Source organism: Cervus elaphus, chromosome 2, assembly GCF_910594005.1.
Source record: "Cervus elaphus chromosome 2, mCerEla1.1, whole genome shotgun sequence".
NCBI lineage: Eukaryota > Metazoa > Chordata > Mammalia > Artiodactyla > Cervidae > Cervus > Cervus elaphus.
In genome coordinates this window covers 22,123,690-22,149,747 of record NC_057816.1, presented here as the reverse complement: position 1 = coordinate 22,149,747, position 26,058 = coordinate 22,123,690, and the positions used below count along the sequence as shown (strand labels likewise).

Genomic DNA, 26,058 nt, shown 5'->3' with positions numbered 1-26,058 from the left:
GGTTCAGTAAAGACCACAGATCCAAGCAGAGGCTGTTTAAATAGCATATATCAACTGAGATAGAAAACAAAGAAAGAAACATCAGCTTGACTGCTACTCTAACAAACACTGGTATTTAGATAAGCTAGAGGGACTTTAGAAATGCATAAAAAGGACATATGGAGGACTTCCAATTCTTATCATCCATAATAAACCAGAAAAGGTTACACTTTCCACACTCTAAATGATTAACCAAAGCACAAAGTCTGTATGTCTGTAACAACAGTTCTCAATAAACCAACTAAACATCTACTGTGCATCTTAGATTAGATAATGCTATGATATCTAGGAAAAACTTGCCTCCCATTTTGGAAAGCTGTACCAAGCCCAACAAGAACCTCAATTCCACTTCCTTTGAGAACCATTTCCTGTTCTACAGAGAAACCTTGTTTCCCTTCCTTTCTTCCTTTATCTCACCCATCTTACAAATTTATAGTCACTTGGCTCTAGCATTTTTCAAAAAATTAAGACGTCAGAGAGGAAAGAATTTGCTTAAAATTATTAAAGACTATTCTATTCACAGTGAAGAAGAAGAACACTTCCTTTATTGTTAGAAATGTCCATGCTAAGTCTCTATTACTGTCTCCCCCAGGAGTTATGAGATAATACTATATCCTGAATGAAGTCACATGGATAGAAGTCAAGAAAACCTGGATAGAAGAACTAAAACAACTTGACCATGTGGTCGGATCAGAGAAATCCAAAGGTATCTGATTCAGAAGAACTGCCAAGTGAATGCTTGATACATCCACCATGCCAGAGAGAAGTGAGAGATGTCCCATTACCAAAGCAGGGAGAAAAAATCAGATGGCTGACAACTGACAATTCATAGACAGAGGGAAGGTTTTGCCAAAGTTTAAGATTACAGTGAGAGGAAATGAGAGAATAAAAGATGACATTCATTGTGGATGAATGTAAGGGCAGTCTGGGGGGTGGGAAGCGGGGCAGGTGAACAAAGGCAGGAGCTTTAAGATTGGCAGGATTGGGGGTTTAACGGCAGCAATGCAGAGAGAGACCCAGGGTTACAGTACACGTAACATTAAATACAGTGCACAATGCAGCTATCTTGCCAAAGTAAGTAAATCCAGTATTGGGTTGTATAAGCAGAGGAATCACATGTAAGCTATGGAGGTGGCTCTTCCTCTCTATTCAGCACCGGTGAGGCCACAGCTGGAACACAGCATTCAGTTCTGGGCATCGAACCAGCTACAAGAGAGGGAAATTGCAGAGTTCAGAAAAGGGCAAATAAAATAATGAAAGGCTTGGAAAATAAGATCTTTAAGTAGGGCCAGTGGTTTCATCAAAGCCCTTCCTGACATTATATAAGCTACTGTGGGGGTCAAAAAGTAAGGCTTCTTTTTATTTCAGTGTCCTCCAATTCCTCCTTTGGCTTTCAGGAAGGGGGAAGAATAGAACTCTTCCCTGGTATGGCAGAGTAGGAAGCAAGCTCAATAAATTACATGGGCATACGCCACCTAATTCTGCTACTGGCTCCAGCATTTTCTCAAAATGTGCCCCATTTCATACAATCATAAAATCATCACCATGACAAAACCACTGTTCTAACAGAACTGTCTATAACTGGAACAGGGTATATAACAGGGAGGAATAGAGATAAGGCATAACTGCCATACAATGTTTTGTTTAGAAAACACTTGCATGATCAGTCTAAGATGTCAGATGAAAAATAGTCAAATTGCAGGGAGGACAGCTTAGTTGTAACAGCAGGAAACAATGTTATAAGAAAAAAACAAGCAGTGAAACAGATTTTCAAACGTGGTTGTCAAATTAGCCATACTAGAAATGGCTTATAGTTTATCTTAACCCTCTGCCAACTAAATATGATAAATTTAAGACTCTTTAACCCAAATGATTAAATAAAGGATACACTTATTTGGAAACAAAGTCTTAAAAATCACATACTATATTTCCACAAGCAATAGCTGAAATTACACTAGGAACAAATCTCTAGTGATTGTTTATAAAAAGTGAGAAAAACAATACTTCAGCCTAAGCTGATGTGTACTGTAAAGCAAAAGAAACAGATCTGTCATCTTTTAAACTAAAGCTGCTGCTTTACTGTGTTACAATTAGTTGCTCTTAGTTAATTGAGGCAACAGAACAATACTGAGTTTATTTCAATACTTCTAAGAAAGATTCAGAATGTCTTAAATTAGCTTAATTTTCTTACTGTGAGCACAAAGGTGGTGGGGGGAAGCCTGAAATGGCAAACAACTGTAAAAACATTTCTGCACACAGTAAAAGGAATATTAAGAATATAGCATAAATTTATATATATATATATGTGTGTGTGTGTATATATATATATAGACAGAATTATAACTAATGATGAAGAAATCAGTTAAAGCAAAATCCATCCACGGTCAGTGTAATTTTTACTATTTTCTTAGGTTTTCTGTACGTTAAAATTTGGCAAATTGACTTGCCAATCACCTAATCCTTCAAATCAACCTAAGTCATTTAAAACCAACCAATCTACCAAAAACCCCAACAAAAGAAAACCAAAAAACACAGCACTTGTTTCACACCCCCTGGTTCTTAGCACTACAGATCTGGCAAGTGAGAAATCTTTACTCTCAAGACGCCCTTTTCCTCTCTAGAGCAGAGGTGCTTTTTTGGGTCCTGGATCCCCTCCCAAGAAGAATACCTGTACAGAACTGTTCCATACAATGTCAAGGGGAACCTGGACTCCCTGAAGAGCTCACACAAGAACCCTGGGTTAAGAAACTGCTCTATGCCACGTGGTTTTTTTTCTTCCACAAAAGAATATGTAACATATTAGTCAGAAATCCTAAAATAAGGTAGACTTAGTCTGTGTCTTACATTTTACAAGACAGGCTGAAGACTGGGACCAATTCAAATACAATTTCCCCAGCTTCCTCAGAATCCTGCTCATTTAGATAAAGCAGCCTTACTACTTTCTTTAAGACGTAAATTAGCAAAATTCCCATTTCCTGAAAGAAACAATTTCTATAGGTAAAAGCATACAAAGGTATCAACTTACTCTTCACAAAAATATAGCACTTTTTTCCTACCTACTGGGAAAGAAATGTTTTTCTGTAGTGGCAATGAAACAGTAATAAATGATTCATAAGTTATGTTATCTGTTCCAGCAGTATCACAAAGTACTTGATCATTCACTATCTGATTAACATATCAATTGAGATTCTAGGTAAATCACCTAAGGTAACCACTTAGACCAGGGAAATTCACACACCTAGAACCAAGTATAGGAACGTTAAGTCTTGACTACCTTCCTTAGTGGACAATGGCTAAGCCTTAACATCTCCCCACTTTAACAGCCTAAAGGCTAAAGGGACTCCAAGGAATAGGCAATGTCTATGGGAACTCAATCCTTAACTCCATGGATCAAAGTTGATCTGTTATCCCACTGAAACCACCATGGTCAGCAATGCCTTTCTAATTACTAAGAACAATGGTCCTCAAACTCTGTCCTTAACTCATCTTGACTTTCTTGCGGTACTTGATACTATTCGTTACCTATACCTGTCACTACTCTTGCCAAGTGCCTCTTCTGTAAAATCGTCCCTAATATAATGATTAACAGAGAGTAGGTGGGGCTGCCCAAGGCTCTCAGAGAAAACCAGGTTCCAACTTCCAAAACATTACAGAAGTTTTGAATGGAAAAGAACTCAAGATCATCTAGTCCAACTTCCTCACTTAACAAATGAGGAGTCAAGACCCCAAGACAAGTGTTCCTTCAGAAGAGATTTGGCTTGTAAAAATTACCAAATGACACTCTAAAATGTTACTGTATCCTAAAAAAGTTATTTCGCTAGATTGTAAACTTCAAGGGGCAAAGGCTGTCTGCCTTGTTCCCTGTTTCCTGGAGCCCGGAACAGTGCCTGTCATGTAAGGATTGTTCAATATGTTTATTAAACGAATTAAGGTAATTTTAAAGTATTAAATCACTTGCAAGAAGGTGAAAATCTTCTTAGCAAAGAAAATGGGGAAACTCACTGTTTAAGCATACAATGCATTAAATGTATTAAAGTCAATAAATCCAAGGTAGGTAGGAGTCCTAAAACCTTTTGAAAAGAGCAGGAGTGGCAAAAGGTATTAACACAGATACCACCATCATTAGCAGAGCAAATTAATTTCTTTGTTGGAGGACTAACTGCAGAGGGCAAGGCTATTTTAAAATATCTACCATTCCTATCACACTTTTCTTTGGTGGGGAATGGGGGGTGGTGGGGGAGGACGGATTACCTGCCAAATAGAGCTCTGTAAACCCTGTCCAAATTTTATTATTTCTTATGCCTTACAAATTAAATAGTGAAGAATATTCTTTGACAGTAGTTCAGTTAAAGATACAAAAGGAAAAAAGACTTGATTGCTTCCTGGATGTTAACAGGGTCAAACCTAAGAATGACCACCAGAAACCAAGAGCTCTTACCTCTCTAGGGCCTCAGTCTTTGTGGGGAACTGCCCAGGATCGAGTTCTATCAGCTGCACTTCATCCCAAATCTGGCTATCAGTGACTCACTTATGTCTGTATCTGATCAGTGTGTCTTTGAGGGAGAAATTCTTGCATAGAACAAATCATTCAGGAAATTTTCTCAGCGCATATTCTAAGCTTTCTAGCTTCCCCCATGCTAGCAGCTGAGGGTCTTACCCATTCCGAGTAAGAAGAAAAAAGCCGGGCGGGAGGGGGCAACAGGATGGGGAACACGTGTGGATCGATGGCTGATTCATGTCAGTGTATGGCAAAAACCACTACAATACTGTAAAATGATTAGCCTCCAACTAATAAAAATAAATGGAATTAAAAAAAAATGAAGAAAAAAGCCCTCGAGGAGGACAATACTAATTGTCAAAATTAAACATCTTCCATTCCTCAAGAAACTAAACTCATATGGCCATAAAGCTTTTAACTCTACACTGTCTATAAATCATATGGATACTCATACAAAATCTCATCTTGGTCACAATACTAGATAAACCATACCTAGTGTGCATGGTCAGGTTCAAGGGCTTCTTTGGGATACAAGAGTCTTTCTAGATATGGAATCCTCAAGGGTTTCTCTATTTAAGACAAGTAAAAAAAACAAACAAACTAGAGTTTACTGAACTACTTAATTATTTCAGATGTAGGCAGCAGTCAAACAGTCATCAAACCCAGTCAGATAACATTATGTATCTAGAACTTCCCCCACCCCCACCCACCACTTGAAAGGGAAAAAAATCAGTTGTTTCGAAAAGCACTGACTTGGATGAGAGGTTATTTTCATCTGACCTCCTATATCAGCGCTGACGTTGCTACATTAGCATCTCTGTTGAATCTTTTCTCAGTACGTCACATCCCAGGGCACCACCTAAAAGCAGTATTTGGATGATGTTAAAATGGCAGCTTTTATTAGTATGTGATAACTAAAAAACACATTCAAGAGAATTATCTAAAATCTATCTAGGATAGCGGTGAGAGCCACTCATCTTTAAAGTCCTCTCTCATACAAACATCCTGCATTAAACACTGACAACTCCATAATCAACAGTGTCTAAAAGTTACCACACATGAACGTGTTCCAAACATCCTCGGAGCATCATCATTACAATATTGTACTGCTTCCAAACACAGAGGTACTTTCTTTGATTCATGAGACCAGGTTTAGGCAGACCAGGCTCCCCTCTGAAAAAGGCCACTTGATTTTGTTTCATAGGGTGACCATGTGATTCTCAATTTTGTAGTTATCTTCTTACTGAAAACTACCATCTATGATGCAAAGATAACTTAAAATAGTTTTTCTTCCCATTAGTAAATTTTAGGTATTTGGTTGTGAAAAAAATAATAATTTGGACATTGAGACAAAATCACCTAAATAGTAAGATTAGAAATCCTCCAGAGGTACCTGGGTACAAGCGTCAGGTTAAGATTCAGTTGACTATTAAAACCTGGTAAATATTAAGTGATTTCAAAAGGGTTTTTTCTTTCTGCATTTACAGGGTATAAGCATGAAAATAAAATATTTTTGTATCTTGACATATAAACTTTCTATGAAAAATCTGAAAATAAGCCTGCTTTAAGTTTATGCACCTGTCTTTGAGCAACCTGAGCTTTCTGAGAAAGTTGCTGGAAACTCAGAAAATCTACCGTAACACTTTTTATAGCTCAGTTGGTAGCATTTTAATATTTTATTCTTACCTTTATGAGGACTGCTAAAAGGAATTACCATATGAAAAAATGTCTGTACCTTCTACAGAAATCAGACATTTTCCATAGGTGGCTCAATGTCCCATGCAATGAAAGTAAACCATAACTAACATCTTCTCAGTCTCTACCATGTGCTGAGAGTTGGGGTCAGCAGTTTTCATTTATTATTTCTAATTTTTACAATGATGCTAAAAGAGAGGGTCCCAGGAGAGACACTGAGGAGGCTGTGCAGGACGTTTATAGCGGAGAGCTCTTCAGAACAGCATTTGTGAGCACGGGATGGGGAAGACAGAGGTAAAGTAACTCATGGCTGCCTCGGAGGTCTTGGTCAATCCTAAAGTGAAGTATGGAATCTGAAAGTAATACTTAGAGCTCCCTTGACTTAAGGCAAGGCAGCTGGACTTTTGAATTTCAGCACTGACCAGTCACTGGGTCCAGGCTGCCAGGGGAGAGGGAGCCTAGCCATGGACAGCCAGACATTCCTGGGAGGATTCCTTCAGGAGGATTCCTGAAGCCATCACCACTCAGGCAGCTGGTGGAGACGCGCCAGTCTCATTCCCCGGGGGAGGGGTCCGGGCAGGGTATTACATATACACAGAAGATACGTCATGCTGCCCTATTTAACAGAAAAGAGAATGAAGAGAAAGGCAAGAGCGTATCCAAGGTCGCTATCCGAGTGTCCTTAATGAAAGTTCATCTTAGGTTTCAAAACGAGGACCTTGTGTGTTTCTCTTCTGCAGGCAATGAAAAGTACAGAAAAATCACTGTATTTACCTTTTTGCCATAGTTGCCGGGAAGTTCATAGCTCATTTTCACATTTAGCTAAGTAACCACATTTACCTGGGTACTGCTATACTCCCTGCACTCTCTTGATTTCTCACTTCTTGATTCTATTTTGAGCTTTCTTCATCTGCATAGTCTCCTTTTCGTATATTTATATCACGCATTACGAAACAGTCCATCTCACCCTCATCACCTCTGAGGAGAAGAGTACCCAGTCATTTACACATTAGGTGAACAAGCAGAGGCATAAAGTAACGGTCACTCTGTGGTCTCCTTCAGTAAGCCACATCCTTACCCACTTTTACCGTCAAAAAGTTCTTTCTACCTTGTAAATGTTTCTCCTTCTTTAGCCTCAAACTTAATTTCTTTAAGAAGAGTTGGTAGTCCAACAAATACCATCACATATATAAAGACCTGAATGAACGACTGAATGAGCTGTCTACAATAAAAGTCTTATTTATGTTTCGACACTTTGTTTTAAATTCTTGGGACTTTCAAATCAATGTTTCTCATTATGTTTATAATCTTAGGACACCATGAATTATCTGCAAGGATTTTTAAAATTTCTGTTTCCATTTTTATGCCAAGACACATATATGAGCCCTATGAGGTCCATCTGTGTGTTGCTGTGTGATTTTGGCATTTATGAATTTATGATTTCATTGTTGCCAAAATACTGTTTCAACTGTCAAATTTTAATAAAGGTGGACTGATAATTCACAATGGGGCAATACATAATCAAGTGATTAAGAGTGCAGAGTCAGACTTAGTCTAGCTTCACCACCTGCTAGCTCTGTGACATTAGAAAAATTAATCGCTCTGTACCTCAATTTCTCTATCTGTAAGGTAGAGCTGGTAACAGTACCTCCATCATGAAGTGAAAGTGATAGTTGCTCAGTCGTGTCCGACTCTTTTCGACCCCATGGACTGTATCCCGACAGGCTTCTCTGTCCGTGGGATTTCCCAGGCAATACTGGAGTATGTGGCCATTACCTCCATCACAGATTTGTGTTAAATAAAAAAATTCAAGTAGAGAATTTAAAACAGTGTTTGCTTAGTAGCTTGTATTCAGTAAATGTTAAATATTTCTTATTATTACAACAAGAATAGTCACGCCACCTGGAAGCCAAGGTGTCTTATGTGAAGGTTAGTTCAAGGAAAGAAAAAGTAGCAGTAAAGCTTTATCATTAAGCACATGATAAGAATAACAAACTCAAAAGAACCTTACTGTAGCGATCAGTGTCAGAACCTTGTTTAGAAAAGCAAGTAACTTTCAGCTAAACATCACCCAATATTAAAAGAATGCTCACCTCTTTATTAGTACTTAAAGTGTTGTATCAAGTTTTGACAACATGTGAAATCTTTAAGTATTAATAAAAGGTGCTTATACCTAGATTTAGGTTTGTTACATATTAGGTAACATTGTTAAATGAGTATGTTATTGCCCATACATTATTCAAATTTCACCAACACCTGGCTATGTCATCATAACTTCGCTCATATTCATTCTTCTATGGCTAAAAGCCAATCATTTAGCCATTTTCAAAGGTTTATACTCTGAGCAAGAATATGGTGACTAACACAGTGACATATAAACAAGGGGAAAAAGGAATCCTCGCTACCCACCCAGAGTGAGGACTTAGCCTCACTCACTGGGCAACCTGTTTGCAAGAAGTAGGAGGCAGGCATGAATCAAGAAAGAAGCATGAATGACCTATATATACTTTCTCGGAGTTCAATAAAACAAAAGGCATGTAGATTTCTCATTTCTTCTTTGGTGCATGGAAATTTTGCATGTGTGCTCAGTCATGTCCAACTCTTTGCAACCCCATGGACTGTAACCCACCAGGTTCCTCTGTCCATGGGATTTTCCAGGCAAGAATATTGGAGTGGGCTGCCATTTCCTTCTCCAGTGGAAATCTTACTGGAATTAAAATAAGCTTCACCACCACTTCTTGAAAAATAACATCTCACAGACTTGTAGATATGCTATCATCAAGAAGAGTTAAACTTTCCCTTGCTTTTTCCTTAGTTTTATAATGTGGTTTATATAACTTATGTCAAAAATTATTTTATACTGTTCTAAAGCTGGCAAAACTCTGATTTCTCAAATCCAACTATTAACCATATTTCCTAATTTATACAAGAGAGAAGGAACATTATCTATTTCTGCTGAAGGCTGTGCCACCAGGACCAGCACAGATGTGCTCATTATCTAATGACAGCATGAATACCAGGCAGCATGGCACTTTGCTGCTTGGAGGGGCAAGACTCAACCGGACATATCACAGTAAGAAGTCATAATATAAAAATCATGTAGATCATTCTTAATAAAGCCAAAGCAAAGGAATTTCTATTTCCCATGCATAGTGGAAGGTTGAGAGCTGAAACCTTCTAAGGTCAATAAGGCTAATATAAAAGAATATCTTATTTGAGGGTTTTTCTGATTGTGTTAATAGTTTTGAATTAACATATTTAAAGTATTCATATTGTTTTCTACTGGATATAACCTCTTTGAAGGCAGGTGGGTTTGTCTTTGTTTTTTTCCCCCAGTTTTACTCTTTGATGTATTCTTAGAACCTAAATCAAATATTTGGCACACAGAAGCAGCTCAATATATTTTTGCTAAAGGGATGAGTAAATGACAGAAACTCCTAAGATTGTATGTGGCAGCTGAGAGTTACAAGGTCAAGGTACTTTCTGGCCTATCACACTCCTTTTTCTAAGTCATTAAGCAGCTCCAGCCATTTAGAGAAAAGTATTTGTAAATTTTAAATAATAATGATAAGAGCAGGTTTTGGTAGATATGAACTTTATTCTGGTTTTATTAATATCAAGTACAAACATAATTGACTTATTTGGATAAATGTAGTAATCTAAAGGTAGATATTAGAGAAACAACATTGTGGGTTTCAAAAATTCAGGCTGTTACAACAAAGTCATCTTACACAGGCTGAGAAAATGCTACTAGAAAATAAATCTAGGTAAATAACTTCCATTCTATTTCATCACTTTATAATGAATGAAGTTATTATTTGGTAGCTCAAGAAATGTAATTTATGGATACAGCCAAGAACACATATATAAAAATAAGATGATGGCTGTTATTCCTAAAATGTCTGAGAATAAACACAGGTCTGTATTCTATTAGGAAATAATATCACACCCCACCCACTAAGTGACAAAGTAGCACTCATTTGATTATCGCCAAGAAAAAAGGTATTTCCATTGGCTCTCAAAGACTCTCTCAACTACAGATAGGTTAAGAATTATACAGACTTAAATATACACCTTATTCCAGTATGCAGGCATTTTTCAATTCTTTAGAACAATAGCGGGGAAGACTCCGCATAGATTACAAACCCCAGATAACTTGTAACATATGCAGTATAGGAGGCACAGATTCATTGAGCATTCATTTTCAACACTGAAGGAAGTTTTTGCAATGGTAAATAGTAGACAGAACACACTGCATAAACCCGACAACAGAAATAAAATTAAACAGAACCTAATCATCAATGGGCAATCCTAACAATCGACTATCTAAAAAATGGTACTGGTATTCGTTTTTGAAACTCAGAAAGTTTTTCCTCCCCCCTCCCTTTTTTTAAAAAACATTTTGCAAACACAACACAGATACAACCATCCAAAGTGTAGGGGGGCGGGGCGGGGGGGGCCGCTATTCTACCTCATCCTAGTGACATGAGCATACTTCTGAGAGAATGCATGATAATTTACATTTGAAATTTTAGATCTGATTTTAGTTCTTGCCCTCTGGTAATGTTAGGAAAAAAGAAGGCAGGACCATCACTTAAGAAGCCTGGGGAGCAGATCAGAACCCAAGGGAGTCTGGATAACACAGACAGGACTGTCCTAAAGCAGTGTTTTATTTAGCTGGATCTCACTGGGTTCTGGGCTCCCCTAGTGCCTCAGATGGTAATGAATCTGCCAGCAATGGAGGAGACCTGAGTTCAATCCCTGGGTCAGGAAGATGCCCTGAAGAAGGAAACGACAACTCAGTCCAACAGTCTTGCCTGGAGAATCCTGTGGACAGAGAAGCCTGGCAGGCTACAGCCCACTGACTCACAAAAGAGTCAGACAGGACTGAATGACTAACACTTCCATTGGGTTTGAGAACAAAACCTAGAGAATTCCCTGGTGATCCAGTCATTAGGACTCTGCCCACCCCCTGTAGGGAGAACTAAGACCCCCTGCCATGTAGCACAGCTTAAAAAAAAAAAAAAAAGAACCAACTTAAAGCTTAAAACTTAAGCAATGAAGTACTGTGATGACCTCTGAGGACTGCAATTAGCATCCTCTGTGTACAATGGTAGAGAAGTACACAGTGAGTTGTGTAGCCAGGTTAAGATTTAGCAAATCTAAATTTTCAGATTCTCCAAAACAGCTCCACTACTTTTGATTATGTCTGAAATCTGTTCTGTTCTCTCCCTTTTCACTGCCACTATTTCACCTCCTGTGTAGGTTTCTGCAAGGAGCCTCTAAAAAATCTTAGTACTTTCAGTCTTAGCCTTTCCAATTCATTTTCCACCTGACAGCTAGTTCGAGAACCTAAGGGAAACCATGTTACTCCCCAGCTGAAAACTCGCTATTAAGTTAGAACAAAGTCCAAACTCCTTGGCCCATCCTCTGACCTCTTGTTTGTCTCTAGTCTGATTTCTTACCACTTCCCACCTCCTTTCACCTTCCCCTCAAGCCATAGGTTCTAGGTCTCTAGAACTACACAGGATAAAACATTTCACGACAACATCTGGGACATGACCTGTCCCAAATGAATGATGTTTCTGGAGTTTTGATACCTTGAGTCTAAAGTAGCACAATGACTGAAAAAACTAAATGTCACCTCATTCTCTTCTATTCCTCTTCTATCTAACTGCAGGTTCTGGCCCATTAGCAGGTTGGTAATCAATTTTAATGAGTTGGGGGCACCTGTCTCAACACCCCACATGGGAGATGAAGGGGTAACCAACCAGGGGAACAGGACCTGTTCTGGTGCAGAGGATTTGGGGCGGTGAGAGGGTGACTAGGGAGACAAGGGTGGATGCAGAGCTGCTACAGGTTAGAGGGGACGGTGCAGGTAAGGGATATGTGAGGACCCCCAGTTTGGGGGAGGGGTACTAGCTGAGCCCTAGGCACAGTGCCGGCACGTGATAATGGGGAGGTGTTGCTGCCCCCACCAGGTGTTGGCACACCTCAGTGAGGTCATGTCAACAAACCTAGATCATCCCTGGTCCACCCCATACCCTCCCAGAACACGTCACTGTGGCTGTGGAACCTGTAGGAGAAAGACTCCAGGCCCTGTCTCTATTCTGTGAGCTGTTGGTCCCCTGCAAGTGAGTATTTAGCCTGTCTCCCCTTCCCCCAGCTCCTCCATCCTGCCACCTCAGAGGTGTGGCCCGCGTAGGGACCAATGTGACCCTGAGCGGCCAGTCCCCAAGGAGTAAGCCTGCTACCCAGTGCAGTGGGAGTGGCCACCCCCATCCTCCCAGGTTTTCTTGGCACCTGTTTTAGGTGAGGGAATTTCTGGAGACAAATGAGAGTGTGGCTGGGGTAGAGGAAAGATGAGGGCCAGAGGGACTGGGGTGCAAGCGGAGGAGATGCTGAAAAGCACTGTGGTGGGGGGCGGGGGAAGGAGGGTGTGGGGAGGGGGCTGAAAAGAGAGACCTTCCAGGTACAGACACATGCTGTAGACTATGTCACTCAAGAGATGCTGGGGCTAGAAGATCTGGGTTCAAGTAGAAAAGAACCAACCAGAGTGTGTTGCACAGTTAAGTATAGCGTCACTATGTGAGTTAATTAAGTTAGTATTTGTAAAGCGCTTAGAACAGTGCAGACACACTCTAGATGCAATATCAGCATTACTGTTTTGTGAAATGTGCTTTGGTTACACATACACAAACATCTATTTATGCTCATATGTGTATGCCACGTGAGTACCAGGCCACAGGGTAAAATACATTTCTTCTGGTATGTTCAAAAAGAGGCATGGCTTTGGTTTTTCTCTCTAGTATATAAATTAAGGAATGAGATATATAATGGATATAACTGCAATTCAAACTATAGAAAAGTTACTTATGGAAACATAAATTTCTAGAACTGGTACATCTGCTGTTGTCCCAAAACCGGTGACTCCACCCTTTGACCTGGTCCTGGATGACACCCCCCCACCAGTCTCGCATGTGGGGTCTAGGGCATACCTTCATGCACTACAGCATATGGTTTTTCAAGTGAAAGGCATGACTTTTTAAACAGGTTGTAGCACCAGGAGCTTAATGTCCACACAATCCATAGACCATGCTCACAATACTGGAACTGGTGCTCTAGTATCCTGACTCCTTCTTCCCTGGGAGGGAGACTCTGACGGTAAATGATACACTGCGGTAAGTCAACAGCCTCACACAGAAAGCCCTCAAGTATCTGTTGATGAATAACGAGAAAAAACAAAAGAAAGTTCTTATTTCAGACCTTAGTATTTAAAGAAACCCTGTGATGAATCTGTCAGATGAGTGTGATGAAAGGGAATGGGTAAGATTTCCAAGTCCTCCCCAGATGCCTGGCCTTTAGCCAAGAGTTAAGTTCCAAATCTCTCCTGGCTCCTCCGGGCAGTGGAATTCCAAGGGCCTGGGAGGTCTACATCAGCCAAGAAAGAAACAGAAAAGATGCTCAAAGTTCTAAATTAGGGGTCTTTAATTGTAGTGCCCATATGCCTTCTTGAATGATTGATCAAGGCACCTTAAACCTTAGGGACTCCTGTCATTCTGTCTTGTATATATTTTTTAGGCACGAAGCTTGGCTGCTGAATTTAGAATAGTCAAAGGAATACAGGTTAATCATACTGTTTATTTTAAGTATAAGTGGAATATTGTGGGATCATCAACATTTTCAAGATATAGTTGATAAAACCTATAGATACCAGTCCATCCTAAAAGAGATCAGTCATGGGTGTTCATTGGAAGGAAGGACTGATGCTGAAGCTGAAACTCCAATACTTTGGCCACCTCATGCGAAGAGCTGACTCATTGGAAAAGACCCTGATGCTGGGAGGGATTGGAGGCAGGAGGAGAAGGGGGTGACAGAGGACGAGCTGGCTGGATGGCATCACCAACTTGACGGACATGAGTTTGAGTAAACTCCGGGAGTTGGTGATGGACAGGGAGGCCTGGCGTGCTGCGATTCATGGGGTCGCAAAGAGTCGGACAGGACTGAGTGACTGAACTGACTGAACCGATAAGAATTTGGGGTGAATCCTTCAGAGTCAGAGTACATTATTCAGTAAGTGTCACATCAATCTCATCTCACTCACACTAGATTTAATACGTCCTATATCCTGTTCCGTCCTGTTAGTTGCTCAGTCATGTCCGACTCTTTGCGACCCCATGGACTGTAGCCCACCAGGCTCCTCTGTCCACAGAATTTTCTAGGCAAGAATACTGGAGTGGGTTGCCATTCCCTTCTCCGGGGGATCTTCCCCACCCAGGAATTGAACCTGAGTCTCCCGCGTTGCAGGCAGATTCTTTACCATCGGAGCCACCAGGGAAGCTCCCATTAACGTCCCGTACATTTTAAAACACACGATGAAAAAACATTAATGTCAGCTTTCAAATGTTCAAGAGAGCGCATGGATTTCAAGACTCTTTTGGGAGTACACAGCAAAAAAACTGAACACTATAATTTCAAAGCTGTTCTGGTCAATATAATAGCCACTAAACTTACTTACTTTTATTTAAGTTAATTTTTATTGGATTATAGTTGCTTTACAATGTTGTATTAGTTAAATATAAATGAATTAAAATTGAGATTAAAAATCCAGTGGCACAGTCACATTGGCCACTTTTCAAGTGTTCAATTACTGCCTGTGGCCAGCAGCTATTGCACAGTAGCTGCTAGACAGTGTAGATATGTTTTGCCCCAGTCAACTGAGATTATAATACTTTATTCCTTACAGGAAAAGCTCCTCCTCCTACAATGGTGAGCCGTATCTCTTGACTTGTCAAGGTTCATCCTACTCAGGGGTAAAGCAACAGGGAGGGCAAGAAGAACGAACTTCCAACAAGACCCCCGCCCCTCGGAGGTCTGAGGGTGTAGCCAAGAGAATCCTTTCATAAAATAAAGCCTTCTTTAATATTCTGAATAACAACTTTTTACCTATATTGTTCAATATGGTAGCCACTAGCCACACATTGCTATGTATAATTTAAAACGTAATTCATTAAAATGAAACACAATTAAAAATTCAGTTCCTCAAGCACACGAACCACATTCCAAAAGCTTAACAGCCTTTGGCCTGAACTGAACTTTGCCCTGAACTGCAGCAGATACAGAACACTTCCATCATTACAGAAAGTTTTATTGAACAGCACTGCTTTATACTATGGGTCTCCTCATTTTTTTCTTTCCCTTTTTTACATACCTCTTAATGAAGGATCCAGAATATTTCACTCTACTTTCCAGTAGATCTCCCAAAATGCCAGGAAATAAACTCAGGTGCCTATTCACGCACAGTTTTAAGATGTGCTTACTAGAGTCCTCACTTCCAAAACCAAAAGCCTAAATATACGTTTGTATGGCTGGGAGTCTATTCTTTCAGTATATATATCAAATCTTCATCAGATTCAAAAGCAGACAAGAAAACTGGAACACACAAGTTTTCTGGTGGCAATGGCTTGGGAATGAAAGAAATGGAAGGAGATAAATCTGACTAAATCTTTCGTATGAACACTTTTGAGTGGCAGACCACATTCTGAAAAATCTTTCAACGATAATGCAGAAAGTCTGGTGTGCTAACATCAGAAAAGTCCTTAGAGACAGGCAGTCTTAAAATGTTCACACACGGACAACAGTATTTGTGGGCTCCAAGTTATCTTTGCCCTATTTGTTCTCACAGGACAGATAATGACAAGTCTTGATAGTTACAGCGAAAGATCAAATATACCACACTGTGATTTGTCTCCTAAGTACAATATTTGTTCCAAAGATTACGATGAATTACTGATGAATATAGATCAAGACAATGTCTCTAAAAAGTTCATCATCTTGCTTGCTAGGCAGAAGACTCCCCATCACTTATAAGTTTATCTGATAAACAACCAGCACTGACCCAGCAAAGACAAGTTCTTTAGGTCATATGATCACCTTGCATTTCATCTTCAGGTAGAGCCAGACTAAAGCATCTGTTTGAGAGACAAAAAGCCAACTCTCAACAGCCAAATTTTTGGAGAACACCCATAAATATGGGACTTGAGAATGAGTTTTGCAGGGCATTGGATTAACTGACTTAAGTGTGAATCCGGCATCTGGCTCGAATTCCAAGTAGGTCTCTCAACTACGACAGTATGGGCTGTGCTGAGCCCTCTTCCTCCTTTGAAGTAAGTCATCACACTTGCGTCTGCTTCTGTCATTCCATACTAAGTACTGCACTGCATACCACCCCCTGTGTTGTCTGGTACAGCTTTTTAACTCTTAGGTGTGGGTATACAAATTTCAACTACACTGTAAGCTCTTGGACTCTGTCTTACAGTTCTTCTCTCCACCAAGCAGACAGTAAACACGCAAGCATTTAGAAAATGGAGATGACGACAAGGCAAAGAAAAGGACAGAAAACCACCCATTTGTTTATCTGACTCCAAAATTAGGCTGGAATTGTTAGCAGATTCATTTTCTCTTGGCAAACGAACAGAAAACAAAACTTCAGAACCAAACGATACCAAACATGTGTAGCAAGCCAGTCTCAAACACACCCATTTTATCCAAAAAACTGAACAATACCAGAAACAGGACATGTCAGACTTTGCAGCAATTAAAAAAAAAAAAGTTTATATCTGACTTTAAGTTAAAATCCTGTGCACTTAGAAATATATATATTCGCTTGGATAGTATTTAAAAATAGTACTTTGCCAGCAAAATCTAAGAGTCACCATATGACAAGGTTGTTACATCAACATATTGAAACTATGATTCAGGGGAAGTTTCAGGGAAAAACTGAAGTTACTATATATCATCCTTCCTTTCAAACTTAGAAGAAATTATTTACTGGGTCTTCATAGTTGAATCTTGATAGCTATTTAAATAAATCCATTGGACCAGAAATGTAACTGATGCACAAGGCGCTCCTCCCCGGGAGCCTCTGACGTGAGTTCACACTTAACTGAGCTGCATTATTCTGGACAAGATATACCTCCACGTCCATATCTCACTGAACTACTTTGTTTCTATTTTGCAAATTCCAAAGCAAAAAGGATTGTTGAATTTCTTTTTGTGGTTCTCATTAACAGAATCAAGTGAAAGAGATCTCTGAATTACTTGTTCTAAATTGGCATTTCTGAAACTGGGATTGAAAGATTTGTTTCAGGGGTTTGGGATGATTCTCTGAGAATTTTCTACGGTTGCCTTTTGATTTTCATAATCATAATCTGGAACATAATCATAAACATCCACCTCATAACTGTGTAAGCCTATGATTTCAGTGACCACGTGTGTATCCATGTTTAAGATTACATTCATCTTAAGTCTCCAAGAGGGACAGAGTTTAGTTTTTAAGGAAGTATTTCTCAAATTGGGTTTCAAAGTCTATGTTTTGAGGTTAAAATCTGAACACTGCTCTAGATTTTTATACTTTCCAACATTATCCTTCAAGGCTTTGTTTATTTGGTGAATTTAATATGTATCCAGTGCCTACTTATGTCCTAGGCACTGGACATACTGTTGGGAATAAGAGATCAGAACTTGTCTTTATGGAGCTTATAATTCCGATAGGAAAGACCAATGCTATTAAAGAAGAAGTCTGGTTCCTTAGTTGAAATCACACTTAAGGAATTGTTTACTTAAAAAAGAAAACAAAAAGCAGTGATCTGGTCGCCTCATCAACTGCTACTGTGGATTAGAGAATCCATCATCAACATCCATATAGTCTCAAAATATTCTAAGAGCTTGAGGTCAATCTGATCTTATCTGCTTGGAGACAAAGAAAACCATCCTCTTTTGAAAATTCTTCAGAGAAGCCCAGTCTCCTTTCTTTGCTTTAGGTTATGCTTCTCATAACTGGACAAAGACGCAACCCAACTAGAGATTTCCTGGCTTTTTGAGAAACAATTTTATAATCAGTGAGATTCATAAGCAGCTTTGGATAACACCCTTTGTCCTTCTGATTGGGAAATTTCTATGGACAAAAAAAAAAAAAAAATCAATGAAGCTAAAACAATTACAAACGCCTAAAGGGCACTTCTAAACCCAAAAAAGTTCACGGATAGAGGCTAAACAGCACAATGCAAAAACTCCCCTGAACTTAACCTTAACAACCTTGAATAGAACAAGGAATGAGATTCAGAGAACAGTGACTACTATTAGCTACTATTTATCCTATCTATAAACTATTACTTTCATGACATCCTTGTCTAAAATGGAGAGGGAGGGGGGCCCAGAGATAACATGTTATCAGGTAAACCAATCTAATTTTCTAATTGAGAAACGGGTGTCAAGATTCCCTAAAAATAGTTAATAGGTTTGAAATATCTTGGTTTCTGGACCAAAGTTTCTAAGCCACAATGTCCTCAAATGAACACTTGAGACAAGATCTCCAGAATTTTGGAGCCATCTCCTTCTCCAGTGTGAGTATGACAGTTCCTACTGGGTTTTTTACCCCGCCATGGAGTTCCAAAAAAGTGTCAGCCCTGCCAGAAATGAAGCACACTGATCCCGTAACTCTGAACAAGTAGTAGTTCCGTGAACAAGGGGGAAAGTCTTCTACCAGAATCTTTTAGCAGACACTGCGAGGAGGGCACCAACCAACTTACCTAAAAAACAACTCCGTATCTGCCAATACTACAAACCTGAACTCCCAGATTAAGTCAGCAGGAACAGAAAACAGTAACCGACTGGAGGTAACATTTCCAGCCCAAATTAAGTCTCTGTACTGAAACCTTCAGGTACACAAGGATGGCCAGACGCACAGTGAGAGCTTCACTTGTCACCACATCCGGCACAACAGCTAAGGCAGGGAAACAACAGGCTTTCAAGAAGGAGCTTCGTCAGAAACACTGCAGGGCCTCAAGCCAACGTAACTCTGGAGGCAACACACTCAAATTTCGGGCCAAGTATCAGCCAGGCCAACTTTAACTGTGCCCTAACTCCACAAAAGCAATACAGTATCTGGCTACAACCGAGCCTCCCCAATTCTCCAAAGCATCTCAAGACTTGATAGCAAGCTCAAGGCAGAAGCAAGACAACTGACACAAAGGCCATCGTCTGAAGGCGCCTTTCGTACGGCTCTGCCCCTGCCACTCACTTGAAAATTCCTAAACTGGGGGGTAGCGGGGGGAGCTCAGCACCTCCCCCCCTCCCCCGCGTCTATCCCTGCTCCATCCCGCCCCGGCCGGTAAGCCTCTGCCTGGGAGCCCCCCGGCCTGGAACAAAGCGAGGGGCCCGGGCGGTGGGGGCGAGCGGCTCCGGCTGCATGGGACCGCTGCCGGGAGCACAATGCGAAACTACCAACTTCAGAGCGCAAGAACATCCTCGATTGGCAAGAGAGAGGGGCGGCGGCAGGCACGCCCAACTTCAAACTCAGAAAACCTACGGGCTGGCGGCCATCTGGAAAAAAAAGCCCCCCCTTCCCAGGGAGAGAAGAAAAAAGGCGGAGGAGATGCGAATGGCCCACCGGGCCCCGGAGGGGAGCCCTGCGCTCAGACCGGCCCCCGCCCCCGAGGCCCGCTTCCCCGCCTTCTCTCTGCCTCTGGTTTGCTGCCCCAGGCCGGGCGGCCGGTTACCTTGATGCGCTCCCGGCACTGGGACGGGGTCCGCTCGTAGCCCAGCTCGGCCAGGGCCCGGGACACGCGCTCGTACATGGCCGGCCCGGGGGCCTTGCTGCCGAACACCGTGCCGGCTCCCTCCAGCTGCTGGTACCGTGCCTCCACCAGCCGCTCGTTGCCCCACACAGCGATGAGCGCGTTCGTCTCTGCCGGCGTCCACGACATGCCCCGGCATGCAGCGGCGGCGGCTGCCGCAGCCCCGCCACCACCGCCGCCACCAGGGGAGAAGGAGACCGAGGACGAGGCGGCGCTGCGGCCCCCCAGCCCCAGCCCGAGACCCCCGGACGCCGCTGCCCCCGAGCCCGCCGCACTGCCCGGCCCGAGCGGGGAGGCACCCCGAGGCGTGGAAGGGTCGGACAGCGATGGGTTTCCGTCGCTCAGGCCACCAGGAGAAGCCGGGGAGAGCACCTCCATCTTCGGGATTTTTAGCGGCGAGTTGGCGGGCAGCTCCGAGCCACAGGGCGCAGCCATCTTCCAAGCGGCCGCCGCTGCACCGCCCGGAAGTGACGCGCCCTCACATCCGGCCGCCCCGGACTCCGGGGCTGCCCTCGGGCCTGGCTTGCTGGAGGGCGGACGGCTGCGGGCCCCGGCGGCCGCGTGGAGGCCGCCTGCCGTCCCCGGCCTTTCTCCGCGCACCCGGCCGCGGCGCGCGCTCCTCTCCCGGGGCGAGGGGCGGGAATGAGGCTCGCTGGATCCCCGAGCGGAGGAGAAGGGTGGGGGCATGAGGGCGCCGGTGTGAGGAACAGATTGAAACCTTCCCACTTCCTCTCCAATCTCAGCCCCCGGGAGGAGGGGTGAGGCCCGCGAGGGGGCCCGGAGTTAAGGAGGACTTGACCATTTCGCTCTCTCGCTCTCCTCCCTCGGCTCTGCCGCTCCCCTCTTCGGAACTGGCCTCGGGGTGCCGGGGCTAACGCCCCGGGCGGAGGCTGGGGAGCCCCGCGCCGGGCTCAGCCAGGAAGGCGCCGAGGCTACTGGGAGAGCATTCCTGGGGAAGACTTAAAAAGCATCTGGGAACCAGGCTTGGTTTGTGCTCTGTAGCTTTTCGAGACTCCCAAGCGCAGTATTTGAAGAGCAACTCCTATTCCAGTTCTATTTTCCATTTAGTCTGGATGGGGGTGACGGTTTGTACAACAGTTAGACGTCTTTATTGCGCTTGCACGATCTGTCTACAGCTTAAATGAGTATGAACTCACAGCCTCAGCAGAAAAGTTACTTTCCCATACCGTTCTCCATCTCCCTAATTGGGAAGTTACATCGTTTTTCCGACAGTTTTTCATACTCTCCAGTGTAAAGCGACGAAAAAAAGACTGTCAGTTATGATGGCTCTTGTGAACTCCAGTAATTAGTGGTAATCGTTCCATAAAGTGCTGCAGTTTAATGAACGTTAAACACCCCGAGCCCAATACATCGCTGTTAGCTATTTCAATACTCTTCAAAGCCAAACATCTAATCTTAGATGCTAAACTTGAATGCCCCAGCTGGTGGTGGTGGTGGTGGTGGTTGTTTTTCAAATATAAATAAGCTATGCAATGGTGTTTTTTTTTCTTTTAATGGCAAATATATGTTAGGTTTAAAAAAAAAAAAGCTGAGGTCAACTGCATTTTAAACTTAAAATCAGGGCTTCCCTTTGTGGCTCAGTGGTAAAGAATCCACCTGCCAATGCAGGAGCCGTGGGTTCAACCCCTGATGGGGGAAGATCCCACATGCTGTGGAGCAGCTAGGCCAGCCTGCCACTGTTACTGAAGCCAGGGCCTCTAGATCCTGTGTGCCACAAGAGACGCCACCGAAATGAGAAGCCCACACACGGCCACCTAGACCTCCTGGGCTCCTGGCAACTAGAGAAAAGTAGTACAGCAAGGAAGACCTGAGCATAGCCAAAAATAAGCTCAGAATCACCCCGGAGAATGACAGGGTTGTCATTGGAAAGCCAAAGGAATAAGCAACAGGGACAAAGTAGAGGAGATAATTGTCTCTGTATGCCATTTTAAAATGTCACCGTACTTTATAAGCTAGGAATATGAAGAAACACAAATTCCAACATTTATGCTATCTCTTCCTTTTTTTCTAAGAAAAAGTTATAGTCTAGTAGATGTATAACTGATTCCTTTTGCTCTACACCTGCAACTAACACAACACTGTAAATCAGCTCTCCTCCAATAAAAATTCAAAACTGGGGTGGATGGGAGGGAGGCTCAAGAGGGAGGGGAAGTATGTATACTCCTGGCTGACTCCTGTTGTTATAGGACGGAAACCAACACAATGTTGTAAAGCAATTATCCTCCAATTAAAAAATTCAAAGCAATAAATTTTTCACATTTTTCAACAACAACAAAATATATATATATATATATATATATATATATATATATATATATATATAGTCTAGCACCACAGTTAAGAGTATGAATTCTAGACTCAGAAAGCCTGGCTTCAAATTCCAGTTCTGTAACCTCAGCCAACTTATTTACCCAACCTTTTGGTGTCATGGTATCTCCAGCTGTAAAGTGAGGATGACCTCACAGCATTGTCATGAGAGTAAATGCATTAATACAGATAAAACTCTGCCAACGGTTCCTGGTTCTCACAAGCATGTGTGAGCACTGGCTGTCACATCACTTTGCTTGTACTCCAGTTAATCTAATCTTCCCCCTTCACTTCCTACTTCTGGTTTTCAGTGTTCTCATTTCCAACTCCCTCATGGGCTCTAGTGGAATCTTAGACACCTATGAAAGTAAAACTCACTCTCATTTAGCCCAACAGTAATTTTTTTTAATGTCAAGGTGTATAGTGTGTATGAAAGAGAAAGAGTGAGTGAAAGTCACTCAGTCATGCCTGACTCTTTGTGACCCCATGGACTATACAGTCCATGGAATTCTCGGCCAGGATTCTGCAGTGGGTAAATGTTCCCTTCTCCAGGGGATCTTCCCAACCTAGGGATCAAACCCAGGTCTCCCTCATTGCAGGCGGATTCTATACCAGCTAAGCCACCAGGGAAGCCCTGATGAAAGAGAGTGATGTGCCTAAAATCATACATGAAATCAGAAACGCCACAGAGTTTTAAAATCATTGCTTCTCCCACTCTTATTTTTCCACAAGCCTGAAAAAAAAAAAGCTCCCTCCTTCTATTGTTAATTCTGGATGATCCTCAAATCACTCTGACTCATGCAGGAAGCCTTCCTAGATAAAGTGGGTTGACTGAGAAGTCTCCCTTCCCACTAACTTCTGTTTTAGACATTATTTCTATATATCCCCCCCCCCACCCTTTATTCCAACACCCATCAGTCTATCCAATGAGAAAAGCTTGTATCAAAAATAAAACTTCCAGTAACATCTTGAAGGTAAAATGAAGCCAATAATGTAAAAGCTATTAATACATATTCCATTCTATAGTGTAGAAGCACTGCCATATGATCACTAGGATCATGTGACCGTGGTGTTGGCTTCTAGGAGTTGTGTGATATACTTGTTCAAGACTTCATGGTTCATTCAGGACTTGTGGAATGGCTGCTGCCTTTGAAGTCATTTGCTAACACCTTTTATTGTGGATCTAAATGGTAGTCATAAGTAGATAAAAACTTATTTGAGAGATAATGCATGAAATGCCTCAAAAATAAAATAATGTGCAAAAGAGTACAGGACAATACAAAACTCCTGCCTGTAAGCGATCCACTAATCTCCTTTAGCTGTATAACCCCTCATCCATTTCCTCAACTGTTTGTTTTCCCAGCTTTTAAAAAAATACTTAGTATATTTATTTTTAATTATTTGGCCATGCCGGGTGTTAGTTGCAGCATGTGAACTCTCTCGGATGTGGCATGTGGGATCTAGTTCCCTGACCAGGGATGGAACCCTGGCCGGCCACTACATTTGGAGCTCGGAGTCTTAGCCACTGGACCACCAGGGAAGTTCCTTCCCAGCTTTTCTATGAAGCTTTCCCTAATGTGTCAGACAGAAGTCCTCCATCTGATACCCATTCACACAACTTAGCACTTCACATTAACGTTTTCTGTTTCAGAAGCTTAGTTGATTCCATTTCGTACTCTCACTGTGTTTTATGACTCAGTGTGTTTGTTGCTGTATTTTTTGCCCTTCATATTCCACATCAAGTCCTGTTACCTCTAATTCTAAACTATTTCCTATATCTGACTACTTCTCGACCCTGGTCCAAGCCTCTATCGTGTCTTTACTGGACAACTGGACTTCCTGCTTACATACTTGCATGCTCACACAGTAGCCAGAGTGAACTTGGTATTTTAAAACTTTTTTCTTGTGAAATATAATGTATAGAGAAGTACATAAAGCATGCATATACAACTACTAAATGAATTTTTATAAAACTGATACTATATGACCACATCCAAGACAGTAAATAGAATATAGCCAGCACTCTAGAAGCTCTACCCTACAACCCCTTCCCAATGTTAAACTCTATCTTCCTCATAAAAATAACCACTATGCAGGCTTGCCCTTCTTTACAGTTTTATCGAATGATTGAAAAAAGTGAAAGCGTTAGTCGCTCAGTCGTGTCTGACTCTGCGTCCCATGGACTTAGCCCACCATGCTCCTCTGTCCATGGTTATGCATCGCTAAAAGTTTTCCCCAGTTTTGAAATTTTTGGAAATGAAATCACATGTATTCTGTGTCTGGCTTCTTTCATTCAATATTCTGTTTTCAATTAAGATTCATCTAGTCTGTATGAGGCTGCAGTTTATTCATTTTTGTTGCTGTAAAATACTCTGTTTTATGAATATATCACATTTTATTTATCCATCCTACTGCTGAATCTTTGGGTTGTCTCTAAATTAGGATATTATGAATAATGCCGCTACAAACATTCTTGTACATGTCTCCCAGTGCATATGCGCAAGTATTTCTGCAGACTATATACCTCCCCCTCCCTTCTTTCCTTCTTTCTTTCCATGTGGATACATAATTACTCCAACTCCATTTACTGAAAAGACCATCCTTTCCTTCTTTTACAGTGCTATCTTTGACATAAATCAAGTGTCCATATGTGCATGAGTCTATTTCTGGGTTCTTCTATTACGCTGGTCTGTTTATTTTTCTATCTGTGTTCCTCATGGCAATATCACACTGCCTTAATAGCAGATGACACAGGCTTTATGATAAGTCTTATATCAAGGACAGAAAATCCCTCTTCCACTTTTCTTCTTCCTCCTTCAAGAGTGGCTTACTATTCTTGATCCTTCACATTACCATATACATTGTTAGAATTAGCTTGTCAAGTTCTACAGAAAAAAGCTGTGGATATTTTGATTGGCATTGCACTGAAACTATGGACCAATTTAAGAAAAACTGACATCTTTATAATAATTGGTCATACAATCCCGGAAAATAGTAAATCCATCTATTCAGTCTCTAGGTTCTCTCAACAGAGGTTTGTAGTTTTCTGCATAAAAGTCTTACATGTATTTTTGTTGGATTTATTTCTAGGTAGTTGGCTTCCCTGGTGGCTCAGAGGGTAAAGCGTCTGCCTGCAATGCAGGAAACCCAGGTTTGATTCCTGGGTCAGGAAGATCCCCTGGAGAAGGAAATAGCAACCCACTCCAGTACCCTTGCCTCAAAAATTCCATGGACGGAGAAGCCTGGTAGGCTACAGTCCATGGGGTCACAAATAGTCAGACACGACTGAGCAACTTCACTTTTTTTTAGTTGGTATTTTCAAAACACTCTTGTATCATTTTAAACACTTAATTTGCTAATTGTTTTTGCTGTTATATAATAACACAATTGATGCTTGCATGTTGATTTGGCATCTTAGTAATCCTGACAAGCTGACCTTTTAAAATTGCAAATCATTTTGTATCATTCCCTTGTTAAAAACCCACCAATGGCTTCCTATTATAAAAATATGACCCAAAGTCTTTGCCATGAGTATGATGGTTTTAAAACATGCATGCATTCTAAGTTGCTTCAGTTGTATCCCAACTCTTTGCAACCCTATGAACTGTAACCCACCAGGCTCCTCTGTCCATGGGATTCTTCAGGCAAGAATACAGGAGTGGGTTACCATGTCCTCCTCTAGGAGATCTTCCCGACCCAGGAATTGAACCTGTGTCTCTTATGTCTCATGCATTGGCAGGCAGGTTCTTCACCACTAGCGCCACCTGGGAATCCCAGTTTTAAAACATATCCACATATTATTTGATGCTCTTCCAATAAGAAGTTGAATTTTTGTTCCTTCCCCTTGGACCTGGGTGAATC

General features: G+C 41.7%; 1 protein-coding gene across 16 annotated transcripts in view; it reads right to left on the bottom strand.

The window, feature by feature from the left end:
• The window catches only part of MSANTD2 (Myb/SANT DNA binding domain containing 2), a 31,512-nt gene extending 10,108 nt beyond the window's left edge, over window positions 1-21,404 (bottom strand). For 4 of the 16 annotated variants that reach the window (XM_043874104.1, XM_043874115.1, XM_043874188.1 and 1 more), the window contains exon 1: window positions 19,792-21,404. In XM_043874104.1, coding sequence (XP_043730039.1) covers window positions 19,792-20,556 — 765 coding nt within the window. In that variant the 5' untranslated portion in view covers window positions 20,557-21,404. Of the gene's footprint in view, window positions 1-1,109; window positions 1,246-5,029; window positions 5,220-5,304; window positions 5,397-7,880; window positions 14,003-19,791 lie in introns of those variants that run through there. The other 12 variants (XR_006335253.1, XR_006335260.1, XM_043874171.1 and 9 more) reach the window with 10 other exon arrangements.
• Window positions 21,405-26,058: the final 4,654 nt, after the last annotated feature.